The sequence below is a fragment of the Pseudophryne corroboree genome, chromosome 6 (genome assembly GCF_028390025.1).
Source record: "Pseudophryne corroboree isolate aPseCor3 chromosome 6, aPseCor3.hap2, whole genome shotgun sequence".
NCBI classification, from domain to species: Eukaryota; Metazoa; Chordata; class Amphibia; order Anura; family Myobatrachidae; genus Pseudophryne; species Pseudophryne corroboree.
In genome coordinates this window covers 108219378-108236698 of record NC_086449.1, presented here as the reverse complement: position 1 = coordinate 108236698, position 17321 = coordinate 108219378, and the positions used below count along the sequence as shown (strand labels likewise).

Here is a 17321-nt window from a genome sequence, read left to right as displayed (position 1 = left end):
TGGTGCGTTTATCACCTTGCACTTATCACTAGTTTATCACTTCCTTATGCGTTCTCCAAGTTAATACATCTGCGCCAGTGACTGTAGCAATTTGTTCAGGGAGTTCAACCAGTTTTCCTAGGAATGCTGCAGTTATTTGAGCTCATTCACCTACACGTCTGTCTAACTTTGCAAGAGCCACTTTGATGGATCATTCTGAACGTCCAGGTACTAGAGGAACCACATATAGGGTCTGAGTCACACATAGACCTGCATTTTTATGCTGTAGCTGCAGCCAGACGTGAGACACCCACTTCCAGCGGTGCAGTTCCGTCTTGGTGCAGCATCGGCCCTTCACCAGCGCTGTGGTGGGGCAGAATCTCCGTCTGAGTAAGGCCTCCCTGTGGTAGCGATTGGCCATTCTTGGATGCAGCTGCCTAGTGCCTTCTGCTTAGCTTCAACCTTACCCCCCCAGACACACCCACTGAAATAGACTGTGCTCCAGATGCTGTACTGCGTCGCTGAGCGCTAACAAGTGGGTCGCAATCACGGACTTAAAACATTGGTAAACTGCCTGTGACTCAGAATCAGGCCCATAGTGTAGAGGAACAATAACACACAGCCAGGTGCCGTCCTTTTCCAACCTTCCTGATCCAGTGTTTATCACATGGCGTCATGTATGGGCCCACAATTAGTATGTTGTTATGGGCGCCTTAGAATGAAGTGCATATAGAAGAAATACATTACAGGTTGAGTATTCCTTATCCAAAATGCTTGGGACCAGAAGTATTTTGGATATGGGATTTTTCCGTATTTTGGAATAATTAGATACCATAATGAGATATCATGGCGATGGGACCTAAGTCTAAGCACAGAATACATTTATGTTTCATATACACCTTATACACACAGCCTGAAGGTCATTTCATACAATATTTTAAGTAACTTTGTGTATTAAACAAAGTTTGTGTACATTGAGCCATCAGAAAACAAAAGGTTTCACTATCTCACTCAAAAAAATCCGTATTTTGAAATATTTGGATATGGGATACTCAACCTGTATATAAAAGTATCTGTGTCACTAATATATATTTTTTTTTTTTATCATTAAGGATATTGAGAAGAGCCAATCCAACCACTTCCTGATCCTGTTCCGGGACAGCAGCTGCCAGTTTCGAGCAGTTTATACCTTTTCAACAGAGACATACGAACTGACTCGCCTGGCCGGCTATGGCCCACGAACGATTAGTCTGTCCATGATTGAAGAAATCTACAAGTACAGCTCAGACCGAAAGCGCTTTACTCAGATACCTAGCAAGACTATGTCTATGAGTGTTGATGCCTTCACGATCCAAGGCCATCTGTGGCAGATCAAGAGGCCCACAACACCCAAAAAAGCCAGTACCCCCAAATGAGTTCTCGCATCCAAGCTTCAGTACTGTACCAATATGTCTGAGCTGCAGGTCTTCTATTCAGCTTCTGTCTACTTCTCAGCTGGGTCAGGGTTGGCCTCCTCTGTTTCTGGTGCTGGGCTGTTTATATCTTTATTCTGTATTTGTATTTCAATACCTCCTCTTCCAATGTAGCCTGGAACTTTCCTGTCCATCATGTAGGGCTACTAAACCCTTCCTCTGGCCACATGCCATGGATCATCATGCCACACCACCTGAACTGGTGTGTGAAGTTTTTGTTCACCTGCACCCACGGAAAATAACTGGTTCTCTTTCCACTTACTAATCTAAGTCATATGTTTCACCTGGGAATTTGTATGTATTTGCTCTTCTTCTGATGTGCCAAGCTAGTGCCCACTGCCCATCTGCTACCCATTAACTTGGTGCCACCTTTCCCCATCTACTGTAACTAATGCCAATTTCTGCATCAGTGCCTTCTATGATATAAATAGTAGGACATGGTGGATATCTGCCCACTAAATACCATCCAAGATTTTGCCATCCTGGCCTTTGTGTTTTATTTGCTGCCATCTTCTGATTTGGTAAAATGTCTTGATGTGTGCTCAGCTACTGCCTGTTGTAGACTCTTGCGTAATGCCATTGTTTCACTATGGCTACTGCTCCTAGTCTTCTTATAAGATTAATTGCTGTCCTTCCCCATCTGTAGATACCCCATGGAACATGGCCACTGCCTGCCCTTCCTCACAGCCATAGCTCCACTGGTTGCCCAAGCTTCATGCTGCTGTTCTGCACGTGTTGTGCTATAGAATTGCCCTTGTACCTTGCTTAATCATGCTTTATTGTAACCACTCAACACAAATATGTTTTGTTCTTGTTTTTTAAGTGCTCAGTCGTGAGCCAGGTTTTTGTTATATTTCTTTTTAATTAAGCCTATGTTACAGGGGCTGGATCCTAGTAGCCTAGGTGCCCCGGACCTTGAGACAATGGTGGAGACATTGGTTTTGGTGCAGTCTCCTTGGTAGGCCCTTAGCACCTCCATGACTTGCTCTTGTAAATGTAGAGGAGCGGTGTATATTGTGATATCCAGTCTGAAAGTTGTTTATATTTATAAAGTGTGTTGAGAATGAATTAATTGTTGGTGGTATATGTACAGTTCCTTTTTAATCTAGGCTATTATAACTTAAAACTTGAACCTTTTTAACTGCTGAGGCTACAGCCCTTGACTGAAGTTGAGCTGCGGTATTTAATATCCAATAACCTTATGGGACTATAACATCCTCATCCTCTTGGCCCAAACAAGGCAGCCAGTGTTACAGCAAGGGAAGATGTACCATTTATTTTCAGGCTGTATAGTGATAATTCTTATTAGAAATTGTATTTTCTAAGGCAGGGAAAATCCAGCCCATATCTGTAGAAGAACTGAGCATTTGCTGAAGTGATTACATTTAACCTGTCACTGTGCTATGACCTGTGTGCAAACAGAAACCCATCATCCATGGCCCCAACTGAGAGACTGTTGTCACTATAGATGTTCTCATCTTGACTAATACAGTGGCAGACACCTATTTCTCCATATGTACAGAGGGACTACAAGTCCCAGCAGACCCTGTGTGGTTGTGTAAAGATGCACAACTTGACTGGATGTCTGTTATATTTTATCATGGCCTGTGAGCACTGCCCTCGAACAGCACAATTCCTAAAATTGGGTGGGTTCTCATTCCTAGACCAATTGCACCATTGGTAATACGACTATACACAGTGCAGAGTTCTGCGTAGTGATTGGACATTTTATACTGGGAAGTCATAAGCACCTTTATCTCCCCTATCTTTCCTTTCCTAAACACACATATATATATATATATAATAGATTGGAAGGTCTAGGATAGATTTGCATCTTGGGCCATGCAGAGGGGGAGGAATTTGACACGTTTATCACTAAATTTCTAATGTGTTGGCTGTTAAGCCCCGCCCATGCAGAACTGAGATACACCTCCACAGAACACGTAATACATTATTTATAAATATGCGACAGAAATTGGATGAATTGTTGGTGGAGCTGTCTCAGCGAGTCTGGACTCCATAGCTGATGACAAGCTGCCTCACCACATGTTGTATTTATAATATACATACAGATTTATTATAAATATCTATATTAAATGATTTTGCAATTATTTGTATATAAAAAGAATCAAGGCGAATGAAAAATTGTGGTTTGTCTTTTATTGTAACTGGTTGGGAAGGCGGTGTTGTAGGAACCTGGAGCTCAGTCATCACCAAGGCCGGAGAAGACAGATGCAGGGATCGATTTCTGTTCCAGCTGAACTTCTGCGAGTAAAAATAAAGCAATTACTCCACTGCAGTTTCACCATACAATAACACTTAACTACCTACAGACTTAGACAATATACATTAGTCATTCATAAAAATGTAATGTGACCACATTCCTAATGTGCCCAAAGACACGACGCTACATTAGAACTGGACATATCTACTAACAGTATAAAAGTGGAAGCGGCTTTACAGATGCTGATACCACTTACAGAGCCTGGGGCTGTAGGAAACTTCATGGTACCTCTCACGTATACTACTGGAGGGGGATCTGGTTAGCATACCGGTGGTTGGGATGCCGGCATTCGGAAATACTATTGCCGGGATCCCGAAACTGGTTGGTCAGAAGACAGAGGCGAGAATCCTACCACTGTTCACAATGCCAGCGCCGGAATCCCTGTCTGCATCCCAAACACAAGTATGCCGGGGAGATTTAGGGTTAGGCACTAAGGGGGGACGCTTAGTGTAGCATAAGTACCTAGAAGGTGTCAGGATCCTGACCACTGGGATGCCACTGTCAGTCTTCTGACCGCCGGCATCCCAAGCACCAGGATCCCCACTTAAGGCAGTACTAATATTTACCAGTTCACAAAGAAGAAGTGACATTAGTGCAGCACAAGGACCTGGGAAATTAAAAGGTGACATTTCTGTGACTGTGCTAAATTAGCGCTAAGGGAAGCTGTAAGCCCTACTTCCTATCTGGCACAAACAACTGTGAATCCTCTGCACAATAAGACTACATTGCTCTTCCCTATGTAAAATGTAGGACGTTCGGCTATACCACTCTGTACACGTCACTCACCGTCGGGTTCCATCTCTTCTTCTGAATCCTCATCGCCTATGTTAATCTCATCTGGGTTCGCTTGAAGCGTCAGCTCTGCTAACTCTGTACGGGAAGCATCAGACCTGAAGGCGGAAAGTGATATAACATTAGCTGGTCTGAAGATATGCTGAATGTGAGGGTGGGGACAATATCCAGAACCTACTGACCGGACAAAGAGGATCTTCTCCTTCATCTGAGGTTTATCCTTCTCCGCCTCCGCTGCCACCACGGCTGCTCTCTGCTCCAGCGCCTGCATCTCGTCAGCTGGTTCTGTTAGGGGAAGATAAGGATGCTCAAAGCACCATCCTCTCATAATAGGGTGTATACACATTCCTTATACAGTATAATAACAGTAAATGCATACTATATCAAGTATTTGTTACCCATACTACACCTGGGAACAGATGTAATAGCCTATGATTTGCGGGAACCAGCACAATTCTTACAATATAGTTACTGGATTCAAAGCAGCAATTAGTTTAAGAGCAAATGTTTGACGCTTTAAATCTAGTTACTATCTCATCAGAACTGTGGCAGCTCCAGCAAATCACACTCTATTACATCTGGCTCCTGTCTATACCCCAGTGTAACTCCAGTGTCCCCTAGTGGATAAAGGAGAAAATAAGAATTTACTTACCGATAATTCTATTTCTCGTAGTCCGTAGTGGATGCTGGGGACTCCGTCAGGACCATGGGGATTAGCGGCTCCGCAGGAGACAGGGCACAAAAGTAAAAGCTTTAGGATCAGGTGGTGTGCACTGGCTCCTCCCCCTATGACCCTCCTCCAAGCCTCAGTTAGGATACTGTGCCCGGACGAGCGTACACAATAAGGAAGGATTTTGAATCCCGGGTAAGACTCATACCAGCCACACCAATCACACTGTACAACCTGTGATCTGAACCCAGTTAACAGCATGATAACAGCGGAGCCTCTGAAAAGATGGCTCACAACAACAATAACCCGATTTTTGTAACAATAACTATGTACAAGTATTGCAGACAATCCGCACTTGGGATGGGCGCCCAGCATCCACTACGGACTACGAGAAATAGAATTATCGGTAAGTAAATTCTTATTTTCTCTAACGTCCTAGTGGATGCTGGGGACTCCGTCAGGACCATGGGGATTATACCAAAGCTCCCAAACGGGCGGGAGAGTGCGGATGACTCTGCAGCACCGAATGAGAGAACTCCAGGTCCTCCTCAGTCAGGGTGTGCCCCTGACCAAGTAGCAGCTCGGCAAAGTTGTAAAGCCGAGACCCCTCGGGCAGCCGCCCAAGATGAGCCCACCTTCCTTGTGGAATGGGCATTTACATATTTTGGCTGTGGCAGGCCTGCCACAGAATGTGCAAGCTGAATTGTACTACACATCCAACTAGCAATCGTCTGCTTAGAAGCAAGAGCACCCAGTTTGTTGGGTGCATACAGGATAACAGCAAGTCAGTTTTCCTGACTCCAGACGTCCTGGAAACCTATATTTTCAGGGCCCTGACAACATCTAGCAACTTGGAGTCCTCCAAGTCCCTAGTAGCCGCAGGTACCACAATAAGCTGGTTCAGGTGAAACGCTGACACCACCTTAGGGAGAAACTGGGGACGAGTCCGCAGCTCTGCCCTGTCCGAATGGACAATCAGATATGGGCTTTTGTGAGACAAAGCCGCCAATTCTGACACTCGCCTGGCCGAGGCCAGGGCCAACATCATGGTCACTTTCCATGTGAGATATTTCAAATCCACAGATTTGAGCGGTTTAAACCAATGTGATTTGAGGAATCCCAGAACTACGTTGAGATCCCACAGTGCCACTGGAGGCACAAAAGGGGGTTGTATATGCAGTACTCCCTTAACAAACTTCTGGACTTCAGGAACTGAAGCCAATTCTTTCTGGAAGAAAATCGACAGGGCCGAAATTTGAACCTTAATGGACCCCAATTTGAGGCCCATAGACACTCCTGTTTGCAGGAAATGCAGGAATCGACCGAGTTGAAATTTCTTCGTGGGGCCTTCCTGGCCTCACACCACGCAACATATTTTCGCCACATGTGGTGATAATGTTGTGCGGTCACCTCCTTCCTGGCTTTGACCAGGGTAGGAATGACCTCTTCCGGAATGCCTTTTTCCCTTAGGATTCGGCGTTCAACCGCCATGCCGTCAAACGCAGCCGCGGTAAGTCTTGGAACAGACATGGTACTTGCTGAAGCAAGTCCCTTCTTAGCGACAGAGGCCATGAGTCCTCTGTGAGCATCTCTTGAAGTTCCGGGTACCAAGTCCTTCTTGGCCAATCCGGAGCCACGAGTATAGTTCTTACTCCTCTTCGTCTTATAATTCTCAGTACCTTGAGTATGAGAAGCAGAGGAGGGAACACATACACCGACTGGTACACCCACGGTGTTACCAGAACGTCCACAGCTATTGCCTGAGGGTCTCTTGACCTGGCGCAATACCTGTCCAGTTTTTTGTTCAGGCGGGACGCCATCATGTCCACCTTTGGTCTTTCCCAACGGTTCACAATCATGTGGAAGACTTCCCGATGAAGTCCCCACTCTCCCGGGTGGAGGTCGTGCCTGCTGAGGAAGTCTGCTTCCCAGTTGTCCACTCCCGGAATGAACACTGCTGACAGTGCTATCACATGATTTTCCGCCCAGCGAAGAATCCTTGCAGTTTCTGCCATTGCCCTCCTGCTTCTTGTGCCGCCCTGTCTGTTTACGTGGGCGACTGCCGTGATGTTGTCCCACTGGATCAATACCGGCTGACCTTGAAGCAGAGGTCTTGCTAAGCTTAGAGCATTGTAAATTGCCCTTAACTCCAGTATATTTATGTGGAGAGAAGTCTCCAGACTTGATCACACTCCCTGGAAATTTTTTCCCTGTGTGACTGCTCCCCAGCCTCTCAGGCTGGCATCCGTGGTCACCAGGACCCAGTCCTGCATGCCGAATCTGCGGCCCTTTAGTAGATGAGCACTCTGCAGCCACCACAGAAGAGACACCCTTGTCCTTGGAGACAGGGTTATCCGCTGATGCATCTGAAGATGCGATCCGGACCATTTTTCCAGCAGATCCCACTGAAAAGTTCTTGCGTGAAATCTGCCGAATGGAATCGCTTCGTAAGAAGCCCATTTTTCCCAGGACCCTTGTGCAATGATGCACTGACACTTTTCCTGGTTTTAGGAGGTTCCTGACTAGCTCGGATAACTCCCTGGCTTTCTCCTCCGGGAGAAACACCTTTTTCTGGACTGTGTCCAGAATCATCCCTAGGAACAGCAGACGTGTCGTCGGAAACAGCTGCGATTTTGGAATATTTAGAATCCACCCGTGCTGTCGTAGAACTACTTGAGATAGTGCTACTCCGACCTCCAACTGTTCTCTGGACCTTGCCCTTATCAGGAGATCGTCCAAGTAAGGGATAATTAAGACGCCTTTTCTTTGAAGAAGAATCATCATTTCGGCCATTACCTTGGTAAAGACCCGGGGTGCCATGGACAATCCAAACGGCAGCGTCTGAAACTGATAGTGACAGTTCTGTACCACGAACCTGAGGTACCCTTGGTGAGAAGGGCAATTTGGGACATGGAGGTAAGCATCCTTGATGTCCAGGGACACCATATAGTCCCCTTCTTCCTGGTTCGCTATCACTGCTCTGAGTGACTCCATCTTGATTTGAACCTTTGTATGTAAGTGTTCAAAGATTTCAGATTTAGAATAGGTCTCACCGAGCCGTCTGGCTTCAGTACCACAATATAGTGTGGAATAATACCCCTTTCCTTGTTGTAGGAGGGGTACTTTAATTATCACCTGCTGGGAATACAGCTTGTGAATTGTTTCCAATACTGCCTCCCTGTCGGAGGGAGACGTTGGTAAAGCAGACTTCAGGAGCCTGCGAGGGGTAGACGTCTCGAATTTCCAATCTGTACCCCTGGGATACTACTTGTAGGATCCAGGGGTCCACTTGCGAGTGAGCCCACTATGCGCTGAAACTCTTGAGACGACCCCCCACCGCACCTGAGTCCGCTTGTACGGCCCCAGCGTCATGCTGAGGACTTGGCAGAAGCGGTGGAGGGCTTCTGTTCCTGGGAATGGGCTGCCTGCTGCAGTCTTCTTCCCTTTCCCCTATCCCTGGGCAGATATGACTGGCCTTTTGCCCGCTTGCCCTTATGGGGACGAAAGGACTGAGGCTGAAAAGACGGTGTCTTTTTCTCCTTTATACGGCAATACTTCCATGTGCCGTTTGGAATCTGCATCACCTGACCACTGTCGTGTCCATAAACATCTTCTGGCCGATATGGACATCGCACTTACTCTTGATGCCAGAGTGCAAATATCCCTCTGTGCATCTCGCATATATAGAAATGCATCCTTTAAATGCTCTATAGTCAATAAAATACTGTCCCTGTCAAGGGTATCAATATTTTCAGTCAGGGAATCCGACCAAGCCACCCCAGCGCTGCACATCCAGGCTGAGGCGATCGCTGGTCGCAGTATAACACCAGTATGTGTGTATATACTTTTTAGGATATTTTCCAGCCTCCTATCAGCTGGCTCCTTGAGGGCGGCCCTATCTGGAGACGGTACCGCTACTTGTTTTGATAAGCGTGTGAGCGCCTTATCCACCCTAAGGGGTGTTTCCCAACGCGCCCTAACTTCTGGCGGGAAAGGGTATACCGCCAATAATTTTCTATCGGGGGAAACCCACGCATCATCACACACTTCATTTAATTTATCTGATTCAGGAAAAACTACAGGTAGTTTTTTTCACAGTCCACATAATACCCTTTTTTGTGGTACTTGTAGTATCAGAAATATGTAACACCTCCTTCATTGCCCTTAACAAGTAACGTGTGGCCCTAAAGGAAAATACGTTTGTTTCTTCACCGTCGACACTGGAGTCAGTGTCCGTGTCTGTGTCGACCGACTGAGGTAAAAGGACGTTTTAACGCCCCTGACGGTGTTTAAGACGCCTGGACAGGTACTAATTGGTTTGCCGGCCGTCTCATGTCGTCAACCGACCTTGCAGCGTGTTGACATTATCACGTAATTCCTTAAATAAGCCATCCATTCCGGTGTCGACTCCCTAGAGAGTGACATCACCATTACAGGCAATTGCTCCGCCTCCTCACCAACATCGTCCTCATACATGTCGACACACACGTACCGACACACAGCACACACACAGGGAATGCTCTGATAGAGGACAGGACCCCACTAGCCCTTTGGAGAGACAGAGGGAGAGTTTGCCAGCACACACCAAAACGCTATAATTATACAGGGACAACCTTTATATAAGTGTTTTTCCCTTATAGCATCTTAATATATATAATCATATCGCCAAATAAGTGCCCCCCCTCTCTGTTTTAACCCTGTTTCTGTAGTGCAGTGCAGGGGAGAGCCTGGGAGCCTTCCCACCAGCATTTCTGTGAGGGAAAATGGCGCTGTGTGCTGAGGAGAATAGGCCCCGCCCCCTTTTCGGTGGGCTTCTTCTCCCGTTTTTCTGAGACCTGGCAGGGGTTAAATACATCCATATAGCCCCAGGGGCTATATGTGATGTATCTTTTAGCCAGTATAGGTATTTCATTGCTGCCCAGGGCGCCCCCCCCCAGCGCCCTGCACCCTCAGTGACCGCTGGTGTGAAGTGTGCTGACAACAATGGCGCACAGCTGCAGTGCTGTGCGCTACCTCATGAAGACTGAAAAGTCTTCTGCCGCCGGTTTCTGGACCTCTTCACTCTTCGGCATCTGCAAGGGGGTCGGCGGCGCGGCTCTGGGACCGGACTCCATGGCTGGGCCTGTGTTCGATCCCTCTGGAGCTAATGGTGTCCAGTAGCCTAAGAAGCCAATCCATCCTGCACGCAGGTGAGTTCACTTCTTCTCCCCTAAGTCCCTCGTCGCAGTGAGCCTGTTGCCAGCAGGACTCACTGAAAATAAAAAACCTAACAAAACTTTTACTCTAAGCAGCTCTTTAGGAGAGCCACCTAGATTGCACCCTTCTCGGCCGGGCACAAAAATCTAACTGAGGCTTGGAGGAGGGTCATAGGGGGAGGAGCCAGTGCACACCACCTGATCCTAAAGCTTTTACTTCTGTGCCCTGTCTCCTGCGGAGCCGCTAATCCCCATGGTCCTGACGGAGTCCCCAGCATCCACTAGGACGTTAGAGAAACATGTAATGGATCTAACCTGTGGCGATTCCTCGCCTGAATAGGGAGAGCAGCAGAGCCCTGTGCCAGCCACGCCCAGCTGTCATGCCTCTGCAGGCCACAGACATTCAATAGCTCTGATGCAGAGGGACCACTGGATACCCCCCCCAACGCACCAAGGAAACAGCTGCAGAAAGTGCGGATACAGTCCAGCCTACAACAATCGTAGCACAAATAATTGCCACCACATTCATTAAATGAAGGCTCTGTGCCATGGGTGCTGCGGCCGCCAACAACAAAGGGATGTTAGTTTTCGTACCTAACAAATACTGGAAATATTTTGTGGCGCTGATACATAGAAATCAGAGACTGTTTAGAAACATTTTATACAAACATGAAAAACTCTTGGTAGTGGGGAAAACCCAGTGATTATAGAAACAAGTACAGTCTCCCAGCTGCAATGTTACATATTCCCTATGGTCCCCTTCTAGACAAAGCTGCCGTAGTGCGGAGAAACGCGTTTCTAAAATGCGTTTGAAAGTGATATTACCGGTCACAATCCGCCCTCACTGTATACTGCACATACTAGTATCACTACCATTATATTACATGCAGGTCTGCCCAGCAGCTCAGCTCCACCCTCATACACCTCGCTTGTTGTCAGGGACTGAGAGAGAAATGGAGGACAAGCTGGAGCAGCTTAGGGGAGGGGCAAATGTGACTAATAAACAGTGGGGTGAATGATGCTTCCTAAGGCCATCGTTTGTAGTTAGATGTAAAATGCAAATTAGTCGCAATGGAACCGCAAAAACTGTAACTATGTGGGCACTGGTGGATGACTATTATACACCCAGCTGTACTATCCCATGGTACGGGGGATGGGCACACTTAGGGAGCTTTGTTACCGCTTACATCCAAGTCCTCAATGATATCATACCCATCTCTGGCCACTATTTGTAGGATTATGAGGAAAAGATGAGCAAACATTGGTTCGTATTAGTGACATTTAGTGCTCTCTGATCTGCCCATTACCTCTGGCATCATCACTGGCAGCTCCGCCCTCTGCTCTCAGTCTCTGCGATACAAGGAACGTTCCCTGTGTGTTGTACTTGGCCTGTACACTCCGCTTCACACGTAACATCTCCCGTAGTGTGTCCTCGTTACCGTGCCGCACCTCAAAGTCTCTCCACGTCTGCCAGAACCCAGACGTCAGCTGTGCAGGGAATGTAGGGTTACGGCTGTGATCATCAATCTTAGCCCAGGGCAATGTGATAATATATACATTGCCTGCAGAGATACTCACCCGCGGATCACATATCTGAGAACAGTAGGAGTACACAGCTCGGGCCCGATCAATCTCACCCAGCTTACACTCCATGTCCGCAAACCGTACACACATCTCCCGGGACTGCTCGTCTGACAAGAGCTGAAAGGGAGGAGTCAAACAATGAAAATATATCCTGCATACCGTTCTATGCCAATCAGGACAATGCAGCCTATCCATTCATCAGGAACTAGCGGCATCTCTGGGGCACGAAGATATCTGTCTGCACGGACTGATATATCAAAACCAATAATATTACTACATTATTAATGAACAAGTCATTTATAACAGTCACTTTGCTAAGACTCGTTATACAAGTTTAAAATTAGGGAGGACTAAGCAATCATTTTATCCCGGGGGCCAGCCATGTCAGCGCATTTCACCATGGTATCCTGGACTGCTTACACTCCTAGAGCTGGGGTATAGTATGGTATGCCGGCGCTCGGGCTCCCGGCGACCAGCATACCGGCGCCGGGAGCCCGACCGCCGGCATACCGACAGCGTGGCGAGCGCTAAGGAGCCCCTTGCGGGCTCGCTACGCGAGCCACACTATTTTATTCTCAATCCAGGGGGGCCGTGGACCCCCACGAGGGAGAATAGCTGTCGGGATTCCGGCGCCGTTATAATGTGCGCCGGGATCCAGACATTCGGCATACTGAAGACCACCCCTAGAGGTGTAGGTGTCCAAAGGAACGCACAGGGGGCCAAATAATCATTACAGTGTATCCAACTGCATTTGCAATTTAAAGGCTGCCATCCAGTGTCCATCAATGGACTTCTTTACAAATACCGTTTTCTCCTTCACCTATGGGAGAGACTGGACGCACTGGCAGCACCTCAAAGCCGTCTCTATGGGAGTAGTGGTGTGCAGAATTAGCATCTTTGGATACAGATATGATGACTATTGGGAATAACCAGGTAGCTGGCTGGCACAGGTGCTAAGACAATGACCCATGCTGTGCGGAATAGAGGGCAATTACTCATCTGATGGAATGTACGTTACATTTTGGGGAACAGCCTACTCCAGCATAAACCTGGCAAAATTCCCATTTATTCCACAAAGCTGTGGTCTGTTTAGATGCTGCCAACTTCTCTTGTGGGTATCCAAGAGACCAAGAGGTCATAGGTCATCAAAACTCTGACCATGTACAGAGAGCCCTCCTCTTTCAGAGACGTATGCAAGTGTGAAGTTGGGACCACAACGTCCTGATTAAGGTGGAACTTGGAGACTACTTTGGGATATAAGGAGGGCTTACTTTCCTCATAAGGGATGCACTTTACAGAACCCTAACGCTACAAATGCCAGTCACTTTCTAGAGGAACTACAAAATAAGAATTTACTTACCGATAATTCTATTTCTCGGAGTCCGTAGTGGATGCTGGGGTTCCTGAAAGGACCATGGGAATAGCGGCTCCGCAGGAGACAGGGCACAAAAGTTAAGCTTTAGGATCAGGTGGTGTGCACTGGCTCCTCCCCCTATGACCCTCCTCCAAGCCTCAGTTAGGATACTGTGCCCGGACGAGCGTACATAATAAGGAAGGATTTTGAATCCCGGGTAAGACTCATACCAGCCACACCAATCACACTGTACAACCTGTGATCTGAACCCAGTTAACAGTATGAGAACAGAGGAGCCTCTGAAAGATGGCTCACTACAACAATAACCCGATTTAGTTAACAATAACTATGTACAAGTATTGCAGATAATCCGCACTTGGGATGGGCGCCCAGCATCCACTACGGACTCCGAGAAATAGAATTATCGGTAAGTAAATTCTTATTTTCTCCATCGTCCTAGTGGATGCTGGGGTTCCTGAAAGGACCATGGGGATTATACCAAAGCTCCCAAACGGGCGGGAGAGTGCGGATGACTCTGCAGCACCGAATGAGAGAACTCCAGGTCCTCCTTAGCCAGGGTATCAAATTTGTAGGATTTTACAAACGTGTTCTCCCCCGACCACGTAGCCGCTCGGCAAAGTTGTAAAGCCGAGACCCCTCGGGCAGCCGCCCAAGATGAGCCCACCTTCCTTGTGGAATGGGCATTTACATATTTTTGGCTGTGGCAAGCCTGCCACAGAAAGTGCAAGCTGAATTGTACTACAAATCCAACGAGCAATAGTCTGCTTAGAAGCAGGGGCACCCAGCTTGTTGGGTGCATACAGGATAAAACAGCAAGTCAGATTTCCTGACTCCAGCCGACCTGGAAAACTATATTTTCAGGGCCCTGACAACATCCAGCAACTTGGAGTCCTCCAAGTCCCTAGTAGCCGCAGGTACCACAATAAGCTGGTTCAGGTAAAACGCTGACACCACCTTAGGGATAAACTGGGGACGAGTCCGCAGCTTTGCTCTGTCCGAATGGACAATCAGATATGGCTTTGTGAGACAAAGCCGCCAATTTTGACACTCGCCTGGCCGAGGCCAGGACCAACCGCATGTTCACTTTCCATGTGAGATATATCAAATCCACAGATTTGAGTGGTTTAAACCAATGTGATTTTTGGAATCCCCAAAACTACGTTGAGATCCCCCAGTGCCACTGGAGACATCAAAAGGGGTTGTATATGCAGTACTCCCTTGACAAACTTCTGGACTTCAGGAACTGAAGCCAATTCTTTCTGGAAGAAAATCGACAGGCCGAAATTTGAACCTTAATGGACCCCAATTTGAGGCCCATAGACACTCCTGTTTGCAGGAAATATAGGAATTAACCTAGTTGAAATTCTTCCGTGAAGCCTTCCTGGCCTCACACCATGGAACATATTTTCACCTAAACTGTGATAATGTTGTGCGGTCACCTCCTTCCTGGCTCTGACCAGGGTAGGGATGACCTCTTCCGGAATGCCTTTTTCCCTTAGGATCCGGCGTTCACCCGCCCCTGCGTCAACGCAGCTGCGGTAAGTCTTGGAACAGACATGATTCTTGCTGAATCAAGACCCTTCTTATCTCTTGAAGTTCCGGTTATCAAGTCCTTCTTGGCCAAACCGGAGCCACGAGTATAATTCTTACTCCTCTCCTTCCTATAATTCTCAATACCCTGGGTATGAGAGGCAGAGGAGGGAACACATACCCGACTGGTACACCCACGGTGTTACCAGAGCGACCCAGCTATTGCCTGAGGGTCTCTTGACCTGGCGCTTCAGGTGGGACGCCATCTTATGACCACCTTTGGTCTTTCCCACGGTTTACAATCATGTGGAAACTTCCAGATGAAGTTCCCACTTTTCCGAGTGGAATTCATTCCTGCTGAGGAAATTCAGTTTTCCACTCCCGGAATGAACACTGCTGACAGTGTTATCACATGATTTTTTGCTCAGCGAAAAGTTCTTGCTGTCATTGCCCTCCTGCTTCTTGTGCCGCCCCGTCTGTTTACGTGGGCGACTGCCATGATGATGTCCGACCAGATCAGCACCGACTGACTTTGAAGCAGAGGTCTTCCTAGGCTCAGAGCATTGGAAATTGCTCTTAGCTCCAGTATATTCATGTGGAGAAAAGTCTCCAGACTTAACCACATTCCTTGGAAATTTCTTCCCTGTGTGACTGCTTCCCAGCCTCTCAGGCTGGCATCCGTGGTCACCAGAACACAGTCCTGAATGCTGAATGTGCTGTCCTCTAGAAGATGAGCACTCTGCAGCCCCCACAGAAGAGACACCCTTGTCCTTGGAGACAGGATTATCTGCTGATGCATCTGAAGATGTGATCCGGACCATTCGTCCAGCAAATCCCCCTGAAAATTTTTTGCGTGAGATCTGCCGAATGGAATTGCTTCGTAAGAAGCCACCATTTTTCCCAGGACTCCTGTGCACTGATGCACTGATACTTGGCCTGGTTTTAGGAGGTTTCTGACTAGTTCGGATAGCTCCCTGGCTTTCTCCTCCAGGAGAAACACCTTTTTCTGGACTATGCCCAGAATCATTCCTAGGAACAGCAGACGTATCGTCGGAAAAACGCTGCGATTTTTGGAATATTTAGAATCCACTCGTGCTGTCATAGAACTACTTTAGATAGTGCTATTCCGACCTCCAACTGTTCTCTGGACCTTTCCCTTTTCAGGATATCGTCCAAGTAAGGGATAATTAAGATGCCCTTTTCTTTGAAGAGAATCATCTTTTCGGCCATTATCTTGGTAAAGGCCCGGGGTGCCGTGGATAATTCAACGGCAGCGTCAGAAACTGATATTGACAGTTCTGTACCACGAACCATAGGTACCCTTGTTGAGAAGGGCAAATTTGGACATGGAGGTAATCCTTGATGTCCAGGGACACCATATAGTCCCCTTTTTTCCGGTTCGCTATCACTGTCTGAGTGACTCCATCTTGATTTGAACCTTTGTATGTAAGTGTTCAAAAATTTCAGATTTAGAATATGTCTCACCAAGTCGTCTGGCTTCAGTACCACAATATAGTGTGGAAGACTAATACCCTTTTCCTTGATTGTAGGAGGGGTACTTTGATTATCACCTGCTGGAAATACAGCTTGTGAATTTTTTTTTTTTTTTTTCCAATACTGCCTCCCTGTCGGAGGGAGCCTTTGGTAAAGCAGACTTCAGGAACCTGCGAGGAAAAGATGTCTCGAATCTCCAAACTGTACCCCTGGGATAATACTTTGTACGATCTAGGGGTCAACTTGCGAGTGATCCCACTGCACGCTGAGACTCTTGAGACGACCCCCCCACCTCACCTGAGTCAGCTTGCACGGCCCCAGCGTCCTGCTGAGGACTTGGCAGACTCGGTGGAGGGCTTCTGTTCCTGGAAAGGGGCTGCCTTCTGCAGTCTACTTCCCTTTCCTCTATGTCTGGGCAGATATGACTGGCCTTTTGCCCGCATGCCCTTATGGGAACGGAAGGATTGAGGCTGAAAAGACAGTGTCTTTTTCTGCTGAGATGTGACTTGGGGTAAAAAGGTTGGATTTCCCAGCTGTTGCCGTGGCCCCCAGGTCCGATGGACCGACCCCAAGTACCTACTCTCCTTTATACGACCATACTTTCATGTGCCGTATGGGATCTGCATCACCTGACCACTGTCGTGTCCATAACATCTTCTGGCAGATATGGACAACGCACTTATCTTGATGCCAGAGTGCAAATATCCCTCTGTGCACCTCGCATATATATATATATATATATATATATATATATATATATATATATATATATATATATATATATATATAGACTGCATCCTATTAAATGCTCTATATCACTAAAATATTTTCAGTCAGGGAATCCGACCAAGCCAACCCAGCACTGCATTTCCAGGCTGAGGTGATCGCTGGTCGCAGTATAACCACCGTATGTGTGTATATACTTTTTAGGATATTACTCCAGCTT

General features: G+C 47.3%; 2 protein-coding genes across 6 annotated transcripts in view; one reads left to right on the top strand and one right to left on the bottom strand.

The window, feature by feature from the left end:
- Positions 1–3596, top strand: part of CAMSAP3 (calmodulin regulated spectrin associated protein family member 3) — a 131097-nt gene extending 127501 nt beyond the window's left edge. For all 4 annotated transcript variants that reach the window (XM_063931633.1, XM_063931632.1, XM_063931631.1 and 1 more), the window contains one exon: positions 1092–3596. In XM_063931633.1, coding sequence (XP_063787703.1) covers positions 1092–1394 — 303 coding nt within the window. In that variant the 3' untranslated portion in view covers positions 1395–3596. The remainder of the gene's footprint in view (positions 1–1091) is intronic.
- The window catches only part of XAB2 (XPA binding protein 2), a 41859-nt gene continuing 28129 nt past the window's right edge, over positions 3592–17321 (bottom strand). For both annotated transcript variants that reach the window (XM_063931636.1, XM_063931635.1), the window contains exons 15-19: positions 11971–12093; positions 11700–11880; positions 4710–4812; positions 4522–4625; positions 3592–3716 (exon numbers count right to left, since the gene is read on the bottom strand). In XM_063931636.1, coding sequence (XP_063787706.1) covers positions 3655–3716; positions 4522–4625; positions 4710–4812; positions 11700–11880; positions 11971–12093 — 573 coding nt within the window. In that variant the 3' untranslated portion in view covers positions 3592–3654. The remainder of the gene's footprint in view (positions 3717–4521; positions 4626–4709; positions 4813–11699; positions 11881–11970; positions 12094–17321) is intronic.